General features: G+C 43.2%; 1 protein-coding gene across 1 annotated transcript; it reads right to left on the bottom strand.

Annotated features, from left to right (window-relative positions):
• Positions 1-439: 439 nt before the first annotated feature.
• On the bottom strand, positions 440-12,467 carry LOC126694452 (uncharacterized). Its single transcript, XM_050390717.1, has 6 exons — positions 12,418-12,467; positions 11,909-12,334; positions 3,340-3,368; positions 2,270-2,444; positions 746-751; positions 440-664 (listed from the first exon to the last, which is right to left on the bottom strand). The coding sequence occupies exons 1-6, from the start codon at positions 12,448-12,450 to the stop codon at positions 440-442; spliced, it is 894 nt and encodes a 297-aa protein (XP_050246674.1). The 5' UTR covers positions 12,451-12,467.
• Between the last annotated feature and the right edge of the window lie 5,219 nt (positions 12,468-17,686).

Raw genomic sequence — 17,686 nt, 5'->3', positions numbered from 1 at the left:
ACTCGAGTCTAGAAGAGAAAAAAACAGAGCAATTTTTCGTGTTGATTTTTACCTCTTTTCTTAAAGAGAGAAAGAGAGACTGCTCAGTTCTATTCCCGACTTTTCACTATCTAGTCTTATTATCAACGAGCAACACTCCTTAATTATGAGACAGGGGCGTCAGTCCATTTTAAGGAGCTCTAAAATTTACCACCAAACCAATTACATATAAATTTTCACATTCTTATTTATATCATCTACGGACTCACTCTTCGTATATGCTTCACAACACAGCAAAACAATGAAGGAGATCTAAAATTGTAAACACCAATGACCTTTACCACAGCATCATGTCAAGTATAAACCAAACATTAAGACCCTGTTCCACGAACTTCTGGAAAATCCTCCTCTACAATACAATATGAATAGACTAATTAGTAATTACTGATACATACTTAGCTTATATCTGAAACCGAATTCCAGATTTTTTGCCCTTATGGCTCTTATTTAGCACTGAACTTATTGAGTACAGAACAGCAAAGCTAGCCGCTGCACCAGCAACAAATAATTTAGATGTCCATAGCTTCTGATAATTTAACTGGAGACCCTTACTAAGGTATGCCCAAATCCATCGGGCAAGGAAATACAGCCCACAAGTTTTCTGGAACTTCTGTATCGAAAATGCCTACACAACAATTCAGCAGGCTCTATCAGCATTACTAGAAATTAACAATCACAAACAAATTTGTTCTTAGAAAATGTATACCTGGATCTACAATGATTATATTAAAATAGAATTAAAGTTTTGTGTTCTGGGGTCTTTGTAATTAGTTTTTTTTTTTTCTTCCTCCATAATGCAGCAAAGGAGGTGCTATTTGACATAGAGCTCATTCATTTTTTTTTTTCTCTTTCATTTTGACAAGGTATGGTTCACTGATTCAATAAAATTACACACAGAGCTTTTATAAATTCCAGGGAAATTGCAAGGGAACTGTGATACCCCAATTTGATTGATTGTGTAATGTGTGTGGGTGTGAGATGAGTCCCACATCGGGTATTTACTGGGTAGATCTAGGCTTTATTAACAACTACAAGGAGTCTCAATTGTGACTAATCCTTTTGAGGTATAGCGCAGATGTGGCTAGCGCTTTTCCTTGGGTCGTTACAGGAACTGAGTCCAAACCTAACGAGTGGCCACAAGAAGCTTTCCTCACTTGGTTTCAAATTTACCCACCTTGCCAGCAAATGCAGCCAAAAGCCGAACAATTTGTAATCATTTCAAACATAGATAGTGAAATATTCAAAGGCCCTTCAAATTATTCCACTATAGGGTATAAGTTATTTCAAAATTGCTTAAGACAGAAGGTACAACAGCAACTCCATGGATCGCAGGATGCAGGGCGCCAGGCACCTAGTGAGAATGGACAAAATTTTCCTATCCGGAGGAAATTTTATCCACAAGAGAAAGGGGAGGAGAGAATAATCAATTATAAAGCAAATGCAAATATGCAGGGAAGATAACACAAGCAAGGTAATCATGTGTGCTTCATTTACTAATATTCCAGACACTATTACATGGTGGAGTCCTTAAATGTAAGGGAAAACTTGATTCCTTCTTTCTATTAAGTGAATTTTTTTTTTTTTTTTTTTTGATAAACTAACAAAGTGAAAACTAGAACATTTAGCCACCGTTTGACTCTTACATGGTGGAGTCCTTAAATGTAAGGGAAAACTTGATTCCTTCTTTCAATTAAGTGAAAACTTTTTTTTTTTGGGATAAACTAATAAAGTGAAAACTAGAAGATTTAGCCACCGTTCGGGAAGCGTGTTGTTCACGGGACATACAAGTACCATATTCAAAAACTTTTTCTTTAAAACTAGGTCACACGGCATTATTCACGCATTTAAAAATTATTTTGCTACAATATTTTCAGTTTTCAGTAATAAATGGTATCCAAACAAACTTTTAATGGCAAGGCCCTTTCATGGCAAGGGTTGACTGATCTTTTTAAAAGTTGACTCAAAATATAGATCAATTCCATAGTAAAAAAGGTATCTTTAAGCAAATCTAGCATTTTTCCAATAAGGAGATAATAAGTATACGATATTATAATCACTTTATTTGTCTTTATGTTAAAAAATAAATAAATAAAGAGAGAGAGAGAGAGGAAATTAACTTTACCCCTTTCAAGATATATGGGAACTACTTAACTAAAACATTTATATTCAAGATAATATGTGTTGATGTATAGCCATGGGAGATGCTGGTGTTGAAACAAGCAAAAGTTACCTTTGGTAGCTTATCTTGCTCAGCCAGATGCTTCACATGAAGCCTCACATTTGATGCAGCAGGAATCCATACGCTACGATCAAATCCAGAGTATACTTCTGCAACTATGTCAAACAAAGTTTCAGCTCCATTTTCTATAGCTTTCCAGATGGACGTTTCTCTACTTCTGCGGTTTCTGAATATGCCATGTCAGGATTTGGTAGACAATATTGTTACATGGGATTTGGAAACATTTTCTCAAAAATTGAAAAAGCTGTCAATACTTTTTCAATTTTCGAGAAATTTTTTCCAAAAATAAAAATTATTGTGTGCCCTTAGAGCACACGTTACCAAAAGCCTTCTTGTTACATATAGTGTAAATCTTAGATGTAAGAAGACAAAGCTGACAGAAGTCAAACTTTTGGGCCGAACAATACCGATAATAAAAAAGTTATTGCAGATAAAGGTGATAGGGGAATTCTTTTTTTTTTTTTTTTTTTGGTTTGGGGGAGTGTTGTTTACCTGCAAAGGAGTCATTGTCTAAGATCCCATGATAGGTAAAAAGTTTGTAGGAAATTTAGCTTAAATTAGGAAAGTGAGAAAATGACATGCGCACACTTGAGATATCTACAAAGCACGTGCTTTGGCCACAGGTTAACTCTCCCATGCATGGGAATCAAAGTGTGTGGGGGAAAGATCCATGAATTTGTAAGTTGTTTGGAAGTATTGCTGCATAAACAAGCAAACAAAATCTTCACCAATCTTTAAGGTTTTTAGAAACTGCAATTACAATTACATGTATATTAAACCATTGTATTATTATTGGTAAAGTATGAGTATCTATATGTCTGATTGATTTATGTATTAATTTATCATGTGTTAGTTGTGCCATTTTTGGTAATTAAGGTATGCTAGTTTCTAGGAGAATAGCCGAAATAGTTACTCCATATAATAGATTTAGTACATATGGAGTTTGCAAATCCACTTCATCGAGTTTTAGACAGAAGGGGGGGAACTGATAATTTACGATGACCCACCATGTACAAATGTGAAGGATGTAGTAATGATTTTCTTTTCTTTTTTTACCAAACCTTGTCTTAGTGTCAATAAGACACAGGAACTGCACTCAAAATAGTGCTGTTTAATGCGAATAGAAACTGAAACACGGACCTAATCTATGCTAATTATAATATTGTCATCATATAACCAAAATGAAATCCAACTACCATGCTACTATAATTGGAAGAAATTAAAACAGATAATTTAACGTCTCCAAAAGGAAAACATCTTTAATACTAAAATTGGAGCACAGAAATTAATACACAAATAATTTCTTCAAAACCATTGATCTCTAAGAAATTAAAATCTCTTACAGGGTGCAACGATCATTAAGGGCACGTTTGGTACACAGTAATGATTATTACATGGGAATGGGAATAAATATTACAAGGAATACATTAAGTTGGAATGTAATAAGTATTACTATTCATTAGTTTAGTGACCATTTAGAAATAGAATCCTGAATATGCATTTACAATTTAGTAGAGTATAAAAAGAAGATACAATTAAATCATTTTTAAGTCAAATTTCATAAAATACACTTATTTTAGAGTGTTTAATATAGAGCTAATAATTAACAATAAGAAAAATTTATTTTCTTTCCTTTTGAAAATGTGGTAACTAATGGTTTTTTAGGAAATTTCTTTAAAAAGTTATTACATAAGGTGAAGTAATAGATATTCAGTACTTTTGATAGGGAATAGTTATTCCTCATTTTAAAGAATAGTTATTCATAAGGAATAACTATTCATTGTAATAAAAATATAATCAAACAACCAAATATTTATGCTATAAGAATATCTATTATATTATAGTGTCTACCACAGTCTACCAAACGTGACCTAATTTGGCAAACCCCAACATATACTACCACTTTATATGAGGCAGAGGAAGGGTGACAATACAAAACCTAAGATAGACCAACTCAGACCTTTTAAAAAAATGGAAAAATATCAAATGGTATTACTGATATTTGTCAATTGTATTTTATTGATTACGGCATAATATGTAAATCTGATTATGGAAGGTCCAACTTTAGCCATATTTAGCGTATAGGAAATAAAAAAGAAATGCAATAGTAATGAGAACACTTTAAACTTTGTGTATAGCACAACAATATTGGCTCATAAGAGTAGTCCATAATGGAAAGGAGAGTAATTATGTATCATTATTAGGACCTTCACATGAACTTACAGTCATATTTCCACCAGAAGTAATGTCCAAGATGGCACTTCCTTGACTGAAACAAAGCACAGATAAATTAGTAGAGAATTTAGGTCCAGCCCACGAGGGGAATTAGTTTGGAGCTTTCCTGTTGATTTGGGAACCAACATTAATTAGAAGTGAAGATGATAAAATATTGGGCCTAATGGCTTACCTTAATGGGCCTGACGAACTGGGTCCCTTGGGCCTGTGTGATGATGGTCCTAGCTTCGAAGGCCCATCACTGACTGACATTGTAAGGGCCCATGATCCGAAACGTCCATAGCCCAGAAAGACCCCATGATCCGGAAATGGGAATCCTTGCTCACCACGCTTAGGAGAATTGGGAGTAGAGTCCCACATTGAAAAGATGTGGAAACCAAAAAGGAAAAGTCAACCCTTTAACACTATAAAAGGCATAATACCCCCAGAAATCGAGGTACGCTTTAATTGACCCTCTCTAACGCTCTAAGTAAAACAGAACAAATCTAACTTGACCGTCGGAGAGCCTTTGGCCGGCACCACACCGGTGCTCCCTGAAGGACGTCCGTCGATTGTTCTTGTCGTGCAGGTTCGATTCGAGTCGCGAGTACGGTGTGACCTATTGGTGACAATTTTCGACGTCATCAGTTGGCGCCGTCTGTGGGAAAAAATCGACGTTTCCTAGACAAAAGAGTTACATGGTACTCACACGCTCGATGGCAACCACAAATGACGTCCAGGAAGAAGCCCCTACGACTGCCCTTGAGAGACAGGTCAAGACGCTCGCTGCAGCCGTGGAGCGCCTCACCAAACAAAACCACGACCTGGTAGAGCAGCTGAATCAAAAGAGTGCGGCGGTGAATAGCCAAGGAAAAGATCAAGAAGGGAACAGTGAGGAAAGGAGAAATAATGACGGACAACAGGAGAGTAACGCCCCGAGCAAACAAGTGCGACGGGACGCTAGCATCCCATCAGTGACGGATACAGCTCCACAACCCATCATCGCGGAGATGCAGGCGATGAAGGAACAGATGGAAGTCCTGATGAACGCTCTCAAGGGGCGAGTGTCTAGCGATCTTGACGACCTTGTCAACCGGACTGACTCGCCATTTACGGCGTCCGTCAATTCCTTCCCCCTGCCGAGTAAGTTCCGCATGCCGAGTATGGACAGTTATGACGGAATCAAAGATCCACTCGATCACCTAGAGACCTTCAAGACCCTGATGCACCTTCAGGGAGTGGCAGACGCAATTATGTGTAGGGCATTCCCTACAACCCTGAAGGGCGCGGCAAGGATTTGGTTCAGCCGACTAACACCAAACTCAATCGGCACCTTCAAGGAGCTGAGCGCTCAGTTCACTACGCACTTCATCGGAGGGCATTGGTACAAGAAATCAACAGCTTGTTTGATGAATATCAAGCAGAGAGAGAAGGAGACGCTACGGGCTTACATATCACGCTTCAATAAAGAAGCGCTATTGATCGACGAAGCCGACGACAAGATATTAGTGGCAGCGTTCACGAACGGGCTGAAGGGGGGTAAGTTTTTGTTCTCCCTATACAAAAACGACCCAAAGACCATGTCAGAGATGCTTTACAGGGCCACCAAGTACATGAACGCTGAAGACGCACTGTTAGCCCGAGAAGACAGACCCAAGAAAAGGGACAGACAAGAGGACCCTCGACAGGACCAGGGGCGGAAGAGAGGACGGATGGGAGATCGAAGGGAGGAGAGACACCCAAAACCAATGGGCGGAAGGTTCACAAGTTTCACTCCGTTGACCGCCCCGATAGACCAAGTCCTAATGCAGATTAAGGACGAAGGATCCCTGACGTTTCCGGGAAAGCTGAAGAGTGATCCCAACAAAAGGTCCAGAGACAAATATTGCCGCTTCCACCGTGACCATGGTCACGACACGGCCGACTGCTATGATTTGAAGCAACAAATCGAAACCCTTATCCGACAAGGGAAATTGAAGAAGTTCGTCAGTAAGGAGAGAGCGGATCAACCCCCACAAGAACAACACCCCCGCCGAGAGAACGAGCGACCAAGGCCCCCATTGGGGGATATAAGGATGATAATTGGAGGAACAGGTGCGGCCGGATCGTCAAAAAAGGCTAGCAAAACATATCTTCGGATGGTACAGAATGTTCAATTGGCAGGCACAGTGCCGAAGATGGCAAGAAGGGAAGGCCCTATTATTGGGTTCTCGGAAGAGGATGCGAGACGCCTACACCATCCACACGACGATGCCCTCGTCGTCACCTTGCGGGCAGGCGACTACAACATCCACCGAGTGTTGGTCGACAACGGTAGTTCGGCCGACATCTTGTATTATCCGGCGTTCCAACAAATGAGGATTGATAGGGAGCTGCTGATACCGACAAACGCCCCACTCGTTGGTTTCGGAGGGAGTAGGATATTCCCTTTGGGCGCAGTCACGTTATCGGTGACAGTAGGAGATTACCCTCAACAAATCACCAAGGACGTAACATTCTTAGTGGTCGATTGCTCGTCAGCCTACAATGCTATTATCGGACGACCAACGCTCAACTCCTGGAAGGCGGCAACATCAACTTACCACCTGATGATCAAGTTCCCAACGGAGTATGGGGTAGGAGAGCTACGCGGAAGTCAAATTGCCGCACGAGAATGCTACGTAGCTATGATGGAGGTGGAAGACCAGATCCAGGCCTTGAACATAGAAGAACACCGAACGACGGCAGAACCTACAGAAAAGCTAGAGGAAATAACTCTCGACAGTTCCAATCCAGACCGAACCACCAGGATCGGAACGCTTGCCAAACCCGCAATCCGTCAAGAGCTCGTAGCTTTCCTGAGAAGCAATAAGGATGTGTTCCCCTGGAGCCATGACGATATGCCAGGAATCGATCCCTCGGTCATGGTACATAAGTTGAATGTGTTGCCCTCGTTTCCACCCGTCCGACAGAAGAAGAGAGTATTCGCCCCGGAACGAGACCAAGCAATCGCGGAAGAGGTCCGCAAACTCCAAGAGGCAAGCTTCATTAGGGAGGTCTACTACCCCGATTGGCTGGCGAATGTGGTAATGGTGAAGAAAACGAGCGGCAAATGGCGGATGTGCGTGGACTTCACAGATCTTAACAAAGCATGCCCCAAAGATAGCTATCCCCTTCCAAGGGTCGACATCCTAGTCGACTCGACGGCTCAACACCAGTTGCTAAGTTTCATGGATGCTTTCTCGGGTTATAACCAGATCCGCATGCACGAGGACGATCAGGAGAAGACTTCGTTTGTAACCAGCCAAGGACTCTTCTGTTACAGAGTAATGCCATTCGGCCTGAAGAATGCAGGGGCAACATACCAGAGACTAATGAACAAGATGTTTGCACAGCAAATCGGGAGGAATGTCCAAGTCTATGTCGACGACATGCTAGTGAAGAGCCGGAAGGAGGAAGACCACTTGGAAGATCTGAAGGAAACATTCGGCACACTTCGATCCTACAACATGAAACTCAATCCGGGAAAGTGCGCATTCGGTGTAACGGCGGGCAAATTCCTAGGATTCATGGTATCTCAAAGGGGGATTGAAGCTAACCCGAACAAAATCCGAGCCATAATGGAGATGGCCCCCCCGAGAAACGTGAAGGAAGTACAGAGCCTTAACGGCAAGGTAGCGGCACTGAATAGATTCGTGTCGAGAGCGACGGACAAGTGTTTACCCTTCTTTCGAACATTGAAAAAGTCTTTCAAGTGGACGGACGAGTGTCAGCGAGCCTTCGAGGAGTTAAAAACCTATCTATCTTCACCACCTCTGCTGAGCCCCTCGCAACAAGGTGAAGAACTCTTCCTCTATTTGGCTGTCTCCACGGCGGCCGTCAGCGCGGCCTTAATCAGAGAGGACGACAGGGCACAGAAGCCCGTGTACTACGCCAGCCGGGCGCTCCGCGGTGCCGAGGAAAGATACCAACCTATGGAGAAACTCGCTTTTGCGTTGGTCACAGCGGCTCGCAAGCTCAAACCCTACTTTCAAGCCCATACCGTGAACGTGATGACCGACAAGCCCTTGCGAAGGGCGCTGAGTAATCCTGAAGCCGCGGGTCGACTGACGCTGTGGGCAATAGAATTAAGTGAGTTTGACATCAAGTACCGTCCACGTGTGGCCATCAAAGGACAAGCTGTAGCCGACTTCATAGCTGAGTTTACGCATGACGCGGACAAGGGGGCAGAAGAACCCCCCCAGTGGAACGTCTACACCGACGGATCATCCAATAAGCGAGTTGGAGGAGCCGGCATAGTATTGCTGTCACCTGAAGGAGACAAGATTGAATGTATGGTCCGTCTCGACTTCCCCATTACCAACAATGAAGCAGAATACGAAGCGGTAGCAGCAGGACTCGACCTAGCTAAAGCCCCCGGAGCTGAAAGTGTGGCCGTGCATTGCGACTCTCAAGTCGTCACCAATCAAGTAAACGGAGATTATGAATGCAAAGGGGAAAGGTTGAAGAGATATCTTGATCAAGTGAGGGCAAGAGTCGACGGGCTAAAAGCAACGTTCGTCCAGATCCCCAGGGGAGACAATGAGCTCGCTGATCGGCTAGCCAAAGCCGCTTCAGCAGAACATATGATAACACCGGGTAATGTACTTCCCTTTGTTCAAATCTTTCCGCTAATAGACCCCGACAACATGCAGGAGATACGCTCCGAAAGAAACTGGACTACGCCGATAGCTTCATACTTAAAGGACGGGATATTGCCTGAAGAGAAGGAGGCAGCAAGAAAGCTCAAAGTCCGAGCGGCAAGGTTCGTCTTGATAAAAGACATTCTTTACAAGAGAGGTTTCTCCCGTCCTTACCAAAGATGTCTCGGGGTTGAAGAGGCAGACTACGTGATGAGGGAAGTACACGAAGGAATATGCGAGAACCATTCTGGATCGCGGTAGTTGGTGCACAAACTGTTACGAGCTGGATACTACTGGCCGACCATGCAAAAGGATGCTGAGTCCTATGTTAAAAGATGCGACAAATGCCAGAGGTTCAGCAATTTTATCGGACAGCCAGCTGAAGAGCTAACCCCCATAACGGCTCCATGGCCGTTCGCTCAGTGGGGACTGGACATCATGGGACCTTTCCCAACGGCGATAAGGCAGCTAAAGTTCTTGGTAGTGGGCATTGACTACTTCACGAAATGGGTAGAAGCGGAAGCCTTGGCCACCATTACAGAAAAGAACATTAGAAGTTTTGTCTGGCGGAACATAGTATGTAGGTTTGGTATTCCTAGGGTCCTTGTCTCAGATAACGGGAGGCAGTTCGATAACGGCCCCTTCCGTGATTTCTGCTCACAGCTAGGAATAAAAAACCACTACTCATCCCCCGCCCATCCTCAGGCTAACGGTCAGGTTGAGGTCACAAACCGATCCCTGCTAAAGATTATCAAGACTCGGCTCGAGGGGGCAAAGGGCATATGGCCAGAAGAACTGCCAAGCATACTGTGGGCATATAGGACAACGGCGAGGACTCCGACAGGAGAGACACCGTTTCGACTGACATACGGGAGCGAGGCAGTCATCCCAGCGGAAGTTGGGCTCACAAGCTACAGGGTTCACAACCACGACGAGGGAAGGAATGACGAATCCATGAGGCTACAGCTGGACCTTATAGATGAGGTCAGGTCGGCAGCAGAACAAAGGATCGCTAGATACCAGGATCGGATGTCCAGACATTTCAACTCCCGGGTCCGACAAAGAAGCTTCCAAGTAGGAGACCTCGTACTCAGGAGGGTCATGGGTACAACAAGAGACCCTACACAGGGAAAACTCGGCCCCAACTGGGAAGGACCCTACAGAGTTACGTCGTGGAAAAGGAAAGGGACATACCACCTGGAGACAATAGACGGAGAAAAGCTACCACATCCGTGGAATGCCGAGCACTTGAGGAAATACTACCAGTGATAGCGACACGACAACCAGTTTCTCTTTTAAGACTTTTTGGCATTATTAACCTTTTTTTTGGCACTGTTTAACTACTTTTGCTACAATATTGTCGTGCCTTTTTTAAGCCCAAAGGGGCAGGCACTTTTCCATTACGCATTTCTATAATCAGATGCAATTTTGATCTTCTACTCGAATGTATGTCATTGCAATTGTCCACAAAGTTAACGGAAACGATAGAAGTCCACAAGATGGACGGATTATCCTACAAGGACGATCCCCCTAAGTCCACAAGGTGGACGGATCATCCTACAGGGATGATAACCATAAGTCCACAAGATGGACGGACGCAATATGAAGTCCACAAGATGGACGGATCGTCCTACAGGGACGGTCACCCGAAGTCCACAAAGTGGACGGATCACTAAGGTGATGAAACATAGGTCCACAAAGTGGACGGATCACTAAGGTGATGAAACATAGGTCCACAAAGTGGACGGATCACTAAGGTGATGAAACATAGGTCCACAAAGTGGACGGATCACTAAGGTGATGAAACATAGGTCCACAAAGTGGACGGATCACTAAGGTGATGAAACGTGAGTCCACCAAGTGGACGGATCACTAAGGTGATGAAACATAGGTCCACAAAGTGGACGGATCACTAAGGTGATGAAACATAGGTCCACAAAGTGGACGGATCACTAAGGTGATGAAACGTGAGTCCACAAAGTGGAAGGTGATGAAACATAGGTCCACAAAGTGGACGGATCACTAAGGTGATGAAACATAGGTCCACAAAGTGGACGGATCACTAAGGTGATGAAACATAGGTCCACCAAGTGGACGGATCACTAAGGTGATGTAATTAGTCCACAAAGTGGACAGATCACTAAGATGTTGAAATACATGAAATAAAGTCCTTGAGATGGACGGACTGTCCTACATGAAATAAAGTCCCAAGGTGGACGGATATAATAGATGGACGTTTTCGCAAAGTGGACAGAAACTAGCTACGTTAAAATTTTCTACAAGTCCATTAAATACGCAATATATTTAAAAGTAATGAACAACGCCACAAAGTGGACGGTCCGCGTAATAAACCTCTCAAAACAGACGGAAAAGGAAAATCCTCACCGATGTAAATGCTCAATCAACACAAGATAACAAGTCCGCAATGTGGACGGATCATCACAGATTAACAAATATTCTCACAAAAATACTCCCTCAAGAAGGTAGACGGAGCTTTAAACAGAGCACCAAACAATTATAAAAAGCATGTGAACTTTAAGCCAAAAGCCCCAAAGGCAAATGTTCAATACAATTAAAAAGGACGGTTTGTCTTAAAAAATGAATAAAAAAGAAGGACGGATTGTTCACAAAATAAAGTACATATGCATCAATCTTTCTTTTCTTCAGCAACTGGGACATCCTTCGACGGGGCGGACTCTCCGTCTCCTTGAGCAGCACCGTCTCCAAAAAGGTCCTCCGTATTTTCAGAGGCGACGGGGAGGGCAGAAGTCTGGGCTTGGTCCTCAAGTTTGACCATTGTCAAGTCCAGCTCTGGATAAGCCTTCTTGACTTGACGGAGGGAATCATCGAATCCTTGGAGGAAGGAGTCCGACAGCTCGCCCAAACAGGACTCCGAGCATCGGTACTCCTCGACGGCTGCCACTTTAGCCTGACGGAGCTCTTCTTTGAGTTGTTTTATCTCAGCTTCTTTATTCTCTATGACCGTCAGCGAAGTGGCCGTCTTCTCCTCCAGCTCCTTCCTCGCCTGCTCAGAAAGCTCCAGCTTCTTCTCCATCTTGGACCTCCATCTCTGAAGTTGTCCGAGCTCTTCCTCCGTCTGCTGCGCCTTCGCGCGCACCCGGTCCAAGGTACTCTCACGGTTGAGACACCGGTCAAGTAGTCCCTTCATCATGACCAAGGACTGCAAATAGAAAAGAGACCGTCACATAATGTAAGTAACAGGAAGAATGAAAAATAAAAACTTATTTGACAAACATAACCAACCTGAGCGACGGCGAAGAGGCCCGTCTCCCCCATGGCCTCCGTCGAATGGTTTCCCAAGTCTTCATAGTCTTCTGCCGTGATGATGGACGACAGCTTCTCCAATGCATACTTGGAGTCATCACGAAGAAGGGAAGGAGGTCTCTCTTGCTTACCGTCTGGGACCGTCATCAATCCCTTACCCTTCCCCTGCTTCGCTGGGGTGACGGCCTTGTTACCTTCAGCCATTAAGCCAACCACAGGTTCAAGAGAGACCTTTGGTTGCTTAAAGGGACGGTCGGATTTTGTCGTCAGTTTCCTTTTAGGGACTGAAGCTGATGCCTTAGGAACCTCCTCGCCGGATTCCCTCTTCTTGACGGCTTGGGACTTGATCAAAGCTCTCCTCTTTGCGTCATCCATCTCTGCAAATAATGACGGATGAAATTAAAACAAAATAAAGCATAGTAAATGACAAAGTAAAGTTGACGGGCTTACGTTTGTGAACTCGCTCGTCGTATCTTATCGCTTCTTGGGTGGGCTCAGGACCGTCACAGTACCAATGAATGGTCCTCGGGTTCACCAACTTAGCCCAAGTCCTTTCCTCCGGCGTAGTTTTCTTGCAGACCTTTTCAAGGAAGCTAAACTCCTCGAGGCTGACTTGTGGGCGCCGTCTACCTGCAAAGAAAAATGATCAAGATATACACATATAACTGGACGGATATGAAAGGCAGTACAAAATTTAGACGGATGCATACGTGTCTGATTTATAACTGCCCAAGTTGTGTCGACGGGCATGTACTCCGTCTCCCCTGGATGGTTCATCCATCTGTCACCCTCCAGGAAGAAGTACCGACTCTTCCAGTCTCTATTTGAGTCTGGGGTCTCAAAGATCACCTTCAACAAGGGGCTCCGACTGGCAAAACTGTACATCCCCCTTGATCCAGAAATCTCGTCTGGACGGTAACAGTGAAGGAATTCACGGACCGTCAATTTCCTTTCCCCGTTTGACATTGCACCGTAAAGAATCTCCATGGCTATGAAGACCCTCCAGGCGTTAGGGGATATCTGGGTGACGGACAACCCCAGATACTGCAAGAGTTCCCTATGAAGTGTAGAAAGCGGGAATCGAAGTCCAGCCTTCAATGCCTGCTCGTACACTCCTACACCGTCTACCCCTTCGTAATAACACTTCTCCGACACATATGGTAGACGGATGGAGACATAGTCTGGGATTTGGAAGTTGGTCCTGAAGGTGCTGAAATGTCTCTCCCTGATGACGGATGTAAACCTATGCACAGTCCACTCTGGCAACATGATGAACTGCCTTAGTCCATCAGCGCCTACAACGGACTCCAGTTGTTGATCCCCGTTGTCATCAGAACCCTCTACTTCGACTATCTCCACATCCTCATTTGTTGAGGATGAAGAGGAGGCAGACGGACTCCTATCTTCGCCGGGGCTCTCTTGGTCTTTGTGACCGGACGGGTATACATCCTCGTATTCCGTCCCATCACGAACCACCGACTGGTTACTTGACGCACTAGACATTTCCTACAATTGACAATGAAACCTAAGACTGACGGGTTTGAAAGTGCTGACGGGTATGGAAAGCCTAACAACAACGCATGGACGGAAATGTAACTTGACTAGAGTAAATTAAAAGCACTTACCAAACTTAGCAGAGGATAGGTGACGGTTGGCGTAATCAACAGATATTTGTCCTCGACGGGCTGCTCTGACAAGGCTGACGGCTTCGCTCTGACAAATGTTTTCTGAGTGAAAATTGAAAAATGAGAGAGTGAGGCGCCTTATATATATAGGAGGTGCACGGAAGACGAAGCGACACTTCGATCCCATACAACGGCCATTCAGAGAGCGACACGTGGCATGCGTAATAAATGCTGACAGCCTGTCCGTACGTAACAACAGACTTGTACCCGTCATGTCTCCGTCAACGGGATGAATCTTACTATGACGGGTTGACCCATCTGGAACCGTCGTTCTATCTTGCCTGATTCCGTTATAGATTGACCGTCATACCCATACGTAAGGACCGTCACCCCATTGATCCTTTGACCCAAAAGGTGACGGACCATTGGGGTGAAGGGGGCAACTGAAGATGATAAAATATTGGGCCTAATGGCTTACCTTAATGGGCCTGACGAACTGGGTCCCTTGGGCCTGTGTGATGATGGTCCTAGCTTCGAAGGCCCATCACTGACTGACATTGTAAGGGCCCATGATCCGAAACGTCCATAGCCCAGAAAGACCCCATGATCCGGAAATGGGAATCCTTGCTCACCACGCTTAGGAGAATTGGGAGTAGAGTCCCACATTGAAAAGATGTGGAAACCAAAAAGGAAAAGTCAACCCTTTAACACTATAAAAGGCATAATACCCCCAGAAATCGAGGTACGCTTTAATTGACCCTCTCTAACGCTCTAAGTAAAACAGAACAAATCTAACTTGACCGTCGGAGAGCCTTTGGCCGGCACCACACCGGTGCTCCCTGAAGGACGTCCGTCGATTGTTCTTGTCGTGCAGGTTCGATTCGAGTCGCGAGTACGGTGTGACCTATTGGTGACAATTTTCGACGTCATCAAGAAGAATAATAAGCAGATGCATTAATCCATATTAGGAGTGTTACCACACTGATAAGAAAAGAAGTAGGGAGGTGTTATAGCCCCAATAAATAGTGGTATAGCCTTTGTAGGGTGCGTGAGAATTAGAAAACTTTTTCCAATGAGAGAATTAGAGACTAAGCTTTGGTTTCGGTTTTTCTATGTTTTTGAGGTCTGTGAGAGTTTGTAAGTGTAATTGTAAGCTTTATCATTGATAGTGGATTTTTGTTTTTGGATTGGCATTGCCTATGAATATAGCGTAGAGTTTGCCAAACCATATTAAACTGTGTCTTGTATTGTTTTTCTTCTATTATTTTGCATGTTTTTCACAATAAATTGGTAATAGCGTTTCCACTGTCACAAAAAAATTGGTAACAAAGCTATTGGTTTGGGATCCTAGGGATTTCGAGCAAAAAATTTAAGTAAAGCCCTTTTGCTTCAACAAAATAAATACCAAGAACAAAACCAAAATTGATGGTTAAAAACTGAGTTAAGAAGAGGAAGTTCAAACTAAGTGCTTTAAATTTTCCTCCGGCCAAAAGCAGCGCTTTGTTGGAAAAAAGATGCTGCTTATTTCATGCATTTAAGTTGATCTACATCCATTAAGCCTCCTATCAACAATTTCCTAGTGAACATCATAGGGTGTTGTGGTTCTTTGAACTGCATTCAACTTGACTCATTTCAAAGAGTGGTTCTCTGAATAGCATTCAAATTGACTTATTGGAAAGTGTGCATTGGGATATCATTAACTAATCAGTTTTCTCCACAAACTAACCCCCCTTCCCCCAATCGCTTCACACAGACGTGGAAGAAGTTTTTCGATGCATCTTGAACGAATGCTTGTATCATGGTAATGGTTGGATCTTAAATATATGTGCTATAGAATTAGCACTCTGTGCATTTGGAGGTTCTAAAATCTTGTTACAATATTTCACCTTGTACTAAATCAAACAAAATGGCAAATTAGCTGGAAAAAAAACTCACTTCATCAGGCATGTGCCAACACGAATTTGAACAATTCAGCTTAGAACCTCTACAATGTATAAACATATAGTTGTACTCATTTAATTTGGAAGTCAGACTGCAATCTCAAAAAATTTCAATCATTTTGGTAGCTTAAGTTTTAGTCCATGAGCCAACCCCCTGCCCCCTTCTTTTTCTCAAAGACCTCTAGAAAGAAAAGGTCTTAACATTGTTGTCGGGACACACCGAAGTGTTGTGTTTCTCCCTCTAGCCATTTCTTCTAAAATATAATTAAGAAATCTGGATAATAATAGAGCATAGTCCGGTTTACAAAATTTTGCCAATCAGATTACATGTAAAGATGCCTTAATAGAGTAGTTATCTTAAGAATCTTACCCAACACAATGATCACCGACAATCAATGAGTGAGTACTCATATGAAGCAGTGCCATGTGGCCATCAGTATGACCCTGTATTTAGAAGAATCTTTCATATTCAGACACAACAATATAATGCTGGTTTATATGGAAAACTACATTTATAACTTTATTTAAAGAAACAAAAGGCTAAAATTAAATCAGTATAAGATGATGAACTCTCAAAATTCATGTGTTTGTTTCTCCAAGAACTCTATGCAAGTTCCCCCCCTGCCCCTCTAACTGTCTCTCTCCCCTCCTCTTTTTTGCTTAAGCACATTGAGAACTGGCTCTTTGCTGTAGTGAACTACCAGTTGATAGGGTAATTTGAGAATCAATAACGTTAATGTGACTTGGAGACATAAGCAGCAAGCCGATTAAGGAAGCAACACCAAGACCGAGAAAATCAAAATAAGCCATAAAATCAACACATCCTTCAGAATTGACAATGATAGGTCTCCCTTTATGATACTAACTAAAGAAACTACTAGGAAAATTGTTCCTTAATTATTATTTTTTTTTCCCATTATCTCATTGCTATTGTTTAAATGTTGAAAATTCAAAAACGTGTACAAAACACCTTTGAACATTTAGACCCCCAAAATACAACTTAACCAAATCAAGCAATATGTCAAACAACAAGTGTGCGGAAACTTAACACATGCTATAATATGAAATTGGTTAAACAACTATCTAAGCCATAACAAAATAAAACCACAGCAGATAAAATAAAGGCAAAGATAGAGAGGAAGGAAGATGCAAACACAAAGACAACACGCGATGTGTTATCGAAGAGGAAACCGAAGTCCTCGGCGAAAAACCTCTCTGCCGCCCTCCAAGCGGTAATCAATCCACTAGAAAATACAGTTGGGATACAAGGACAGCAATAGACCCTCCAAGCCTAATCTATCCAGTGCACCTAAGCCCTCCAAGCTTCTTGCTCCAACGAGGTTGCGCTGAACCTTTTTCTTTTCTAGCTTCCCGGATTCCGCTACTAGATCGTAGCATCAACCAATGAAGATTGGCTCCTTTCTAACTGCTTCCCAGAACTCCAAACAACTGTCTCACAGAGATGATAATGGTGAGAACCAGGTTTGTTATAATGCCTCTCAAGGATTTGACAATAGAGAGGAAGAGAGTAAGGGAATTTGAAGAGACTCTAAGGTATAGATTGTGGGTGAAGCAATCTGGTTTTTCTTTAGGGTTTCTCTCTCAAAATTCTCTCTGGAAGCTCTCTTTCAATCGTGGGTTAAAGGGGTATTTATACTGGAGTGGGAGAGGAATGTGAAACGT

Source organism: Quercus robur, chromosome 2, assembly GCF_932294415.1.
Source record: "Quercus robur chromosome 2, dhQueRobu3.1, whole genome shotgun sequence".
Classification (NCBI taxonomy): Eukaryota; Viridiplantae; Streptophyta; class Magnoliopsida; order Fagales; family Fagaceae; genus Quercus; species Quercus robur.
The sequence above is the reverse complement of the archived record's forward strand: the minus strand, read 5'-3'. Positions and strand labels throughout refer to the sequence as shown.

Coding starts and splice junctions, on each gene's coding strand:
- LOC126694452 (XM_050390717.1), bottom strand. CDS start 12,450: ATGGGGGAGACGGGCCTCTTCGCCGTCGCTCAG. Junction 12,335..12,417: donor GCCTCTTCGCCGTCGCTCAG/GTTGGTTATGTT, acceptor TTCTATTTGCAG/TCCTTGGTCATGATGAAGGG. Junction 2,445..3,339: donor CTTATTGACACTAAGACAAG/GTTTGGTAAAAA, acceptor TGGCATATTCAG/AAACCGCAGAAGTAGAGAAA.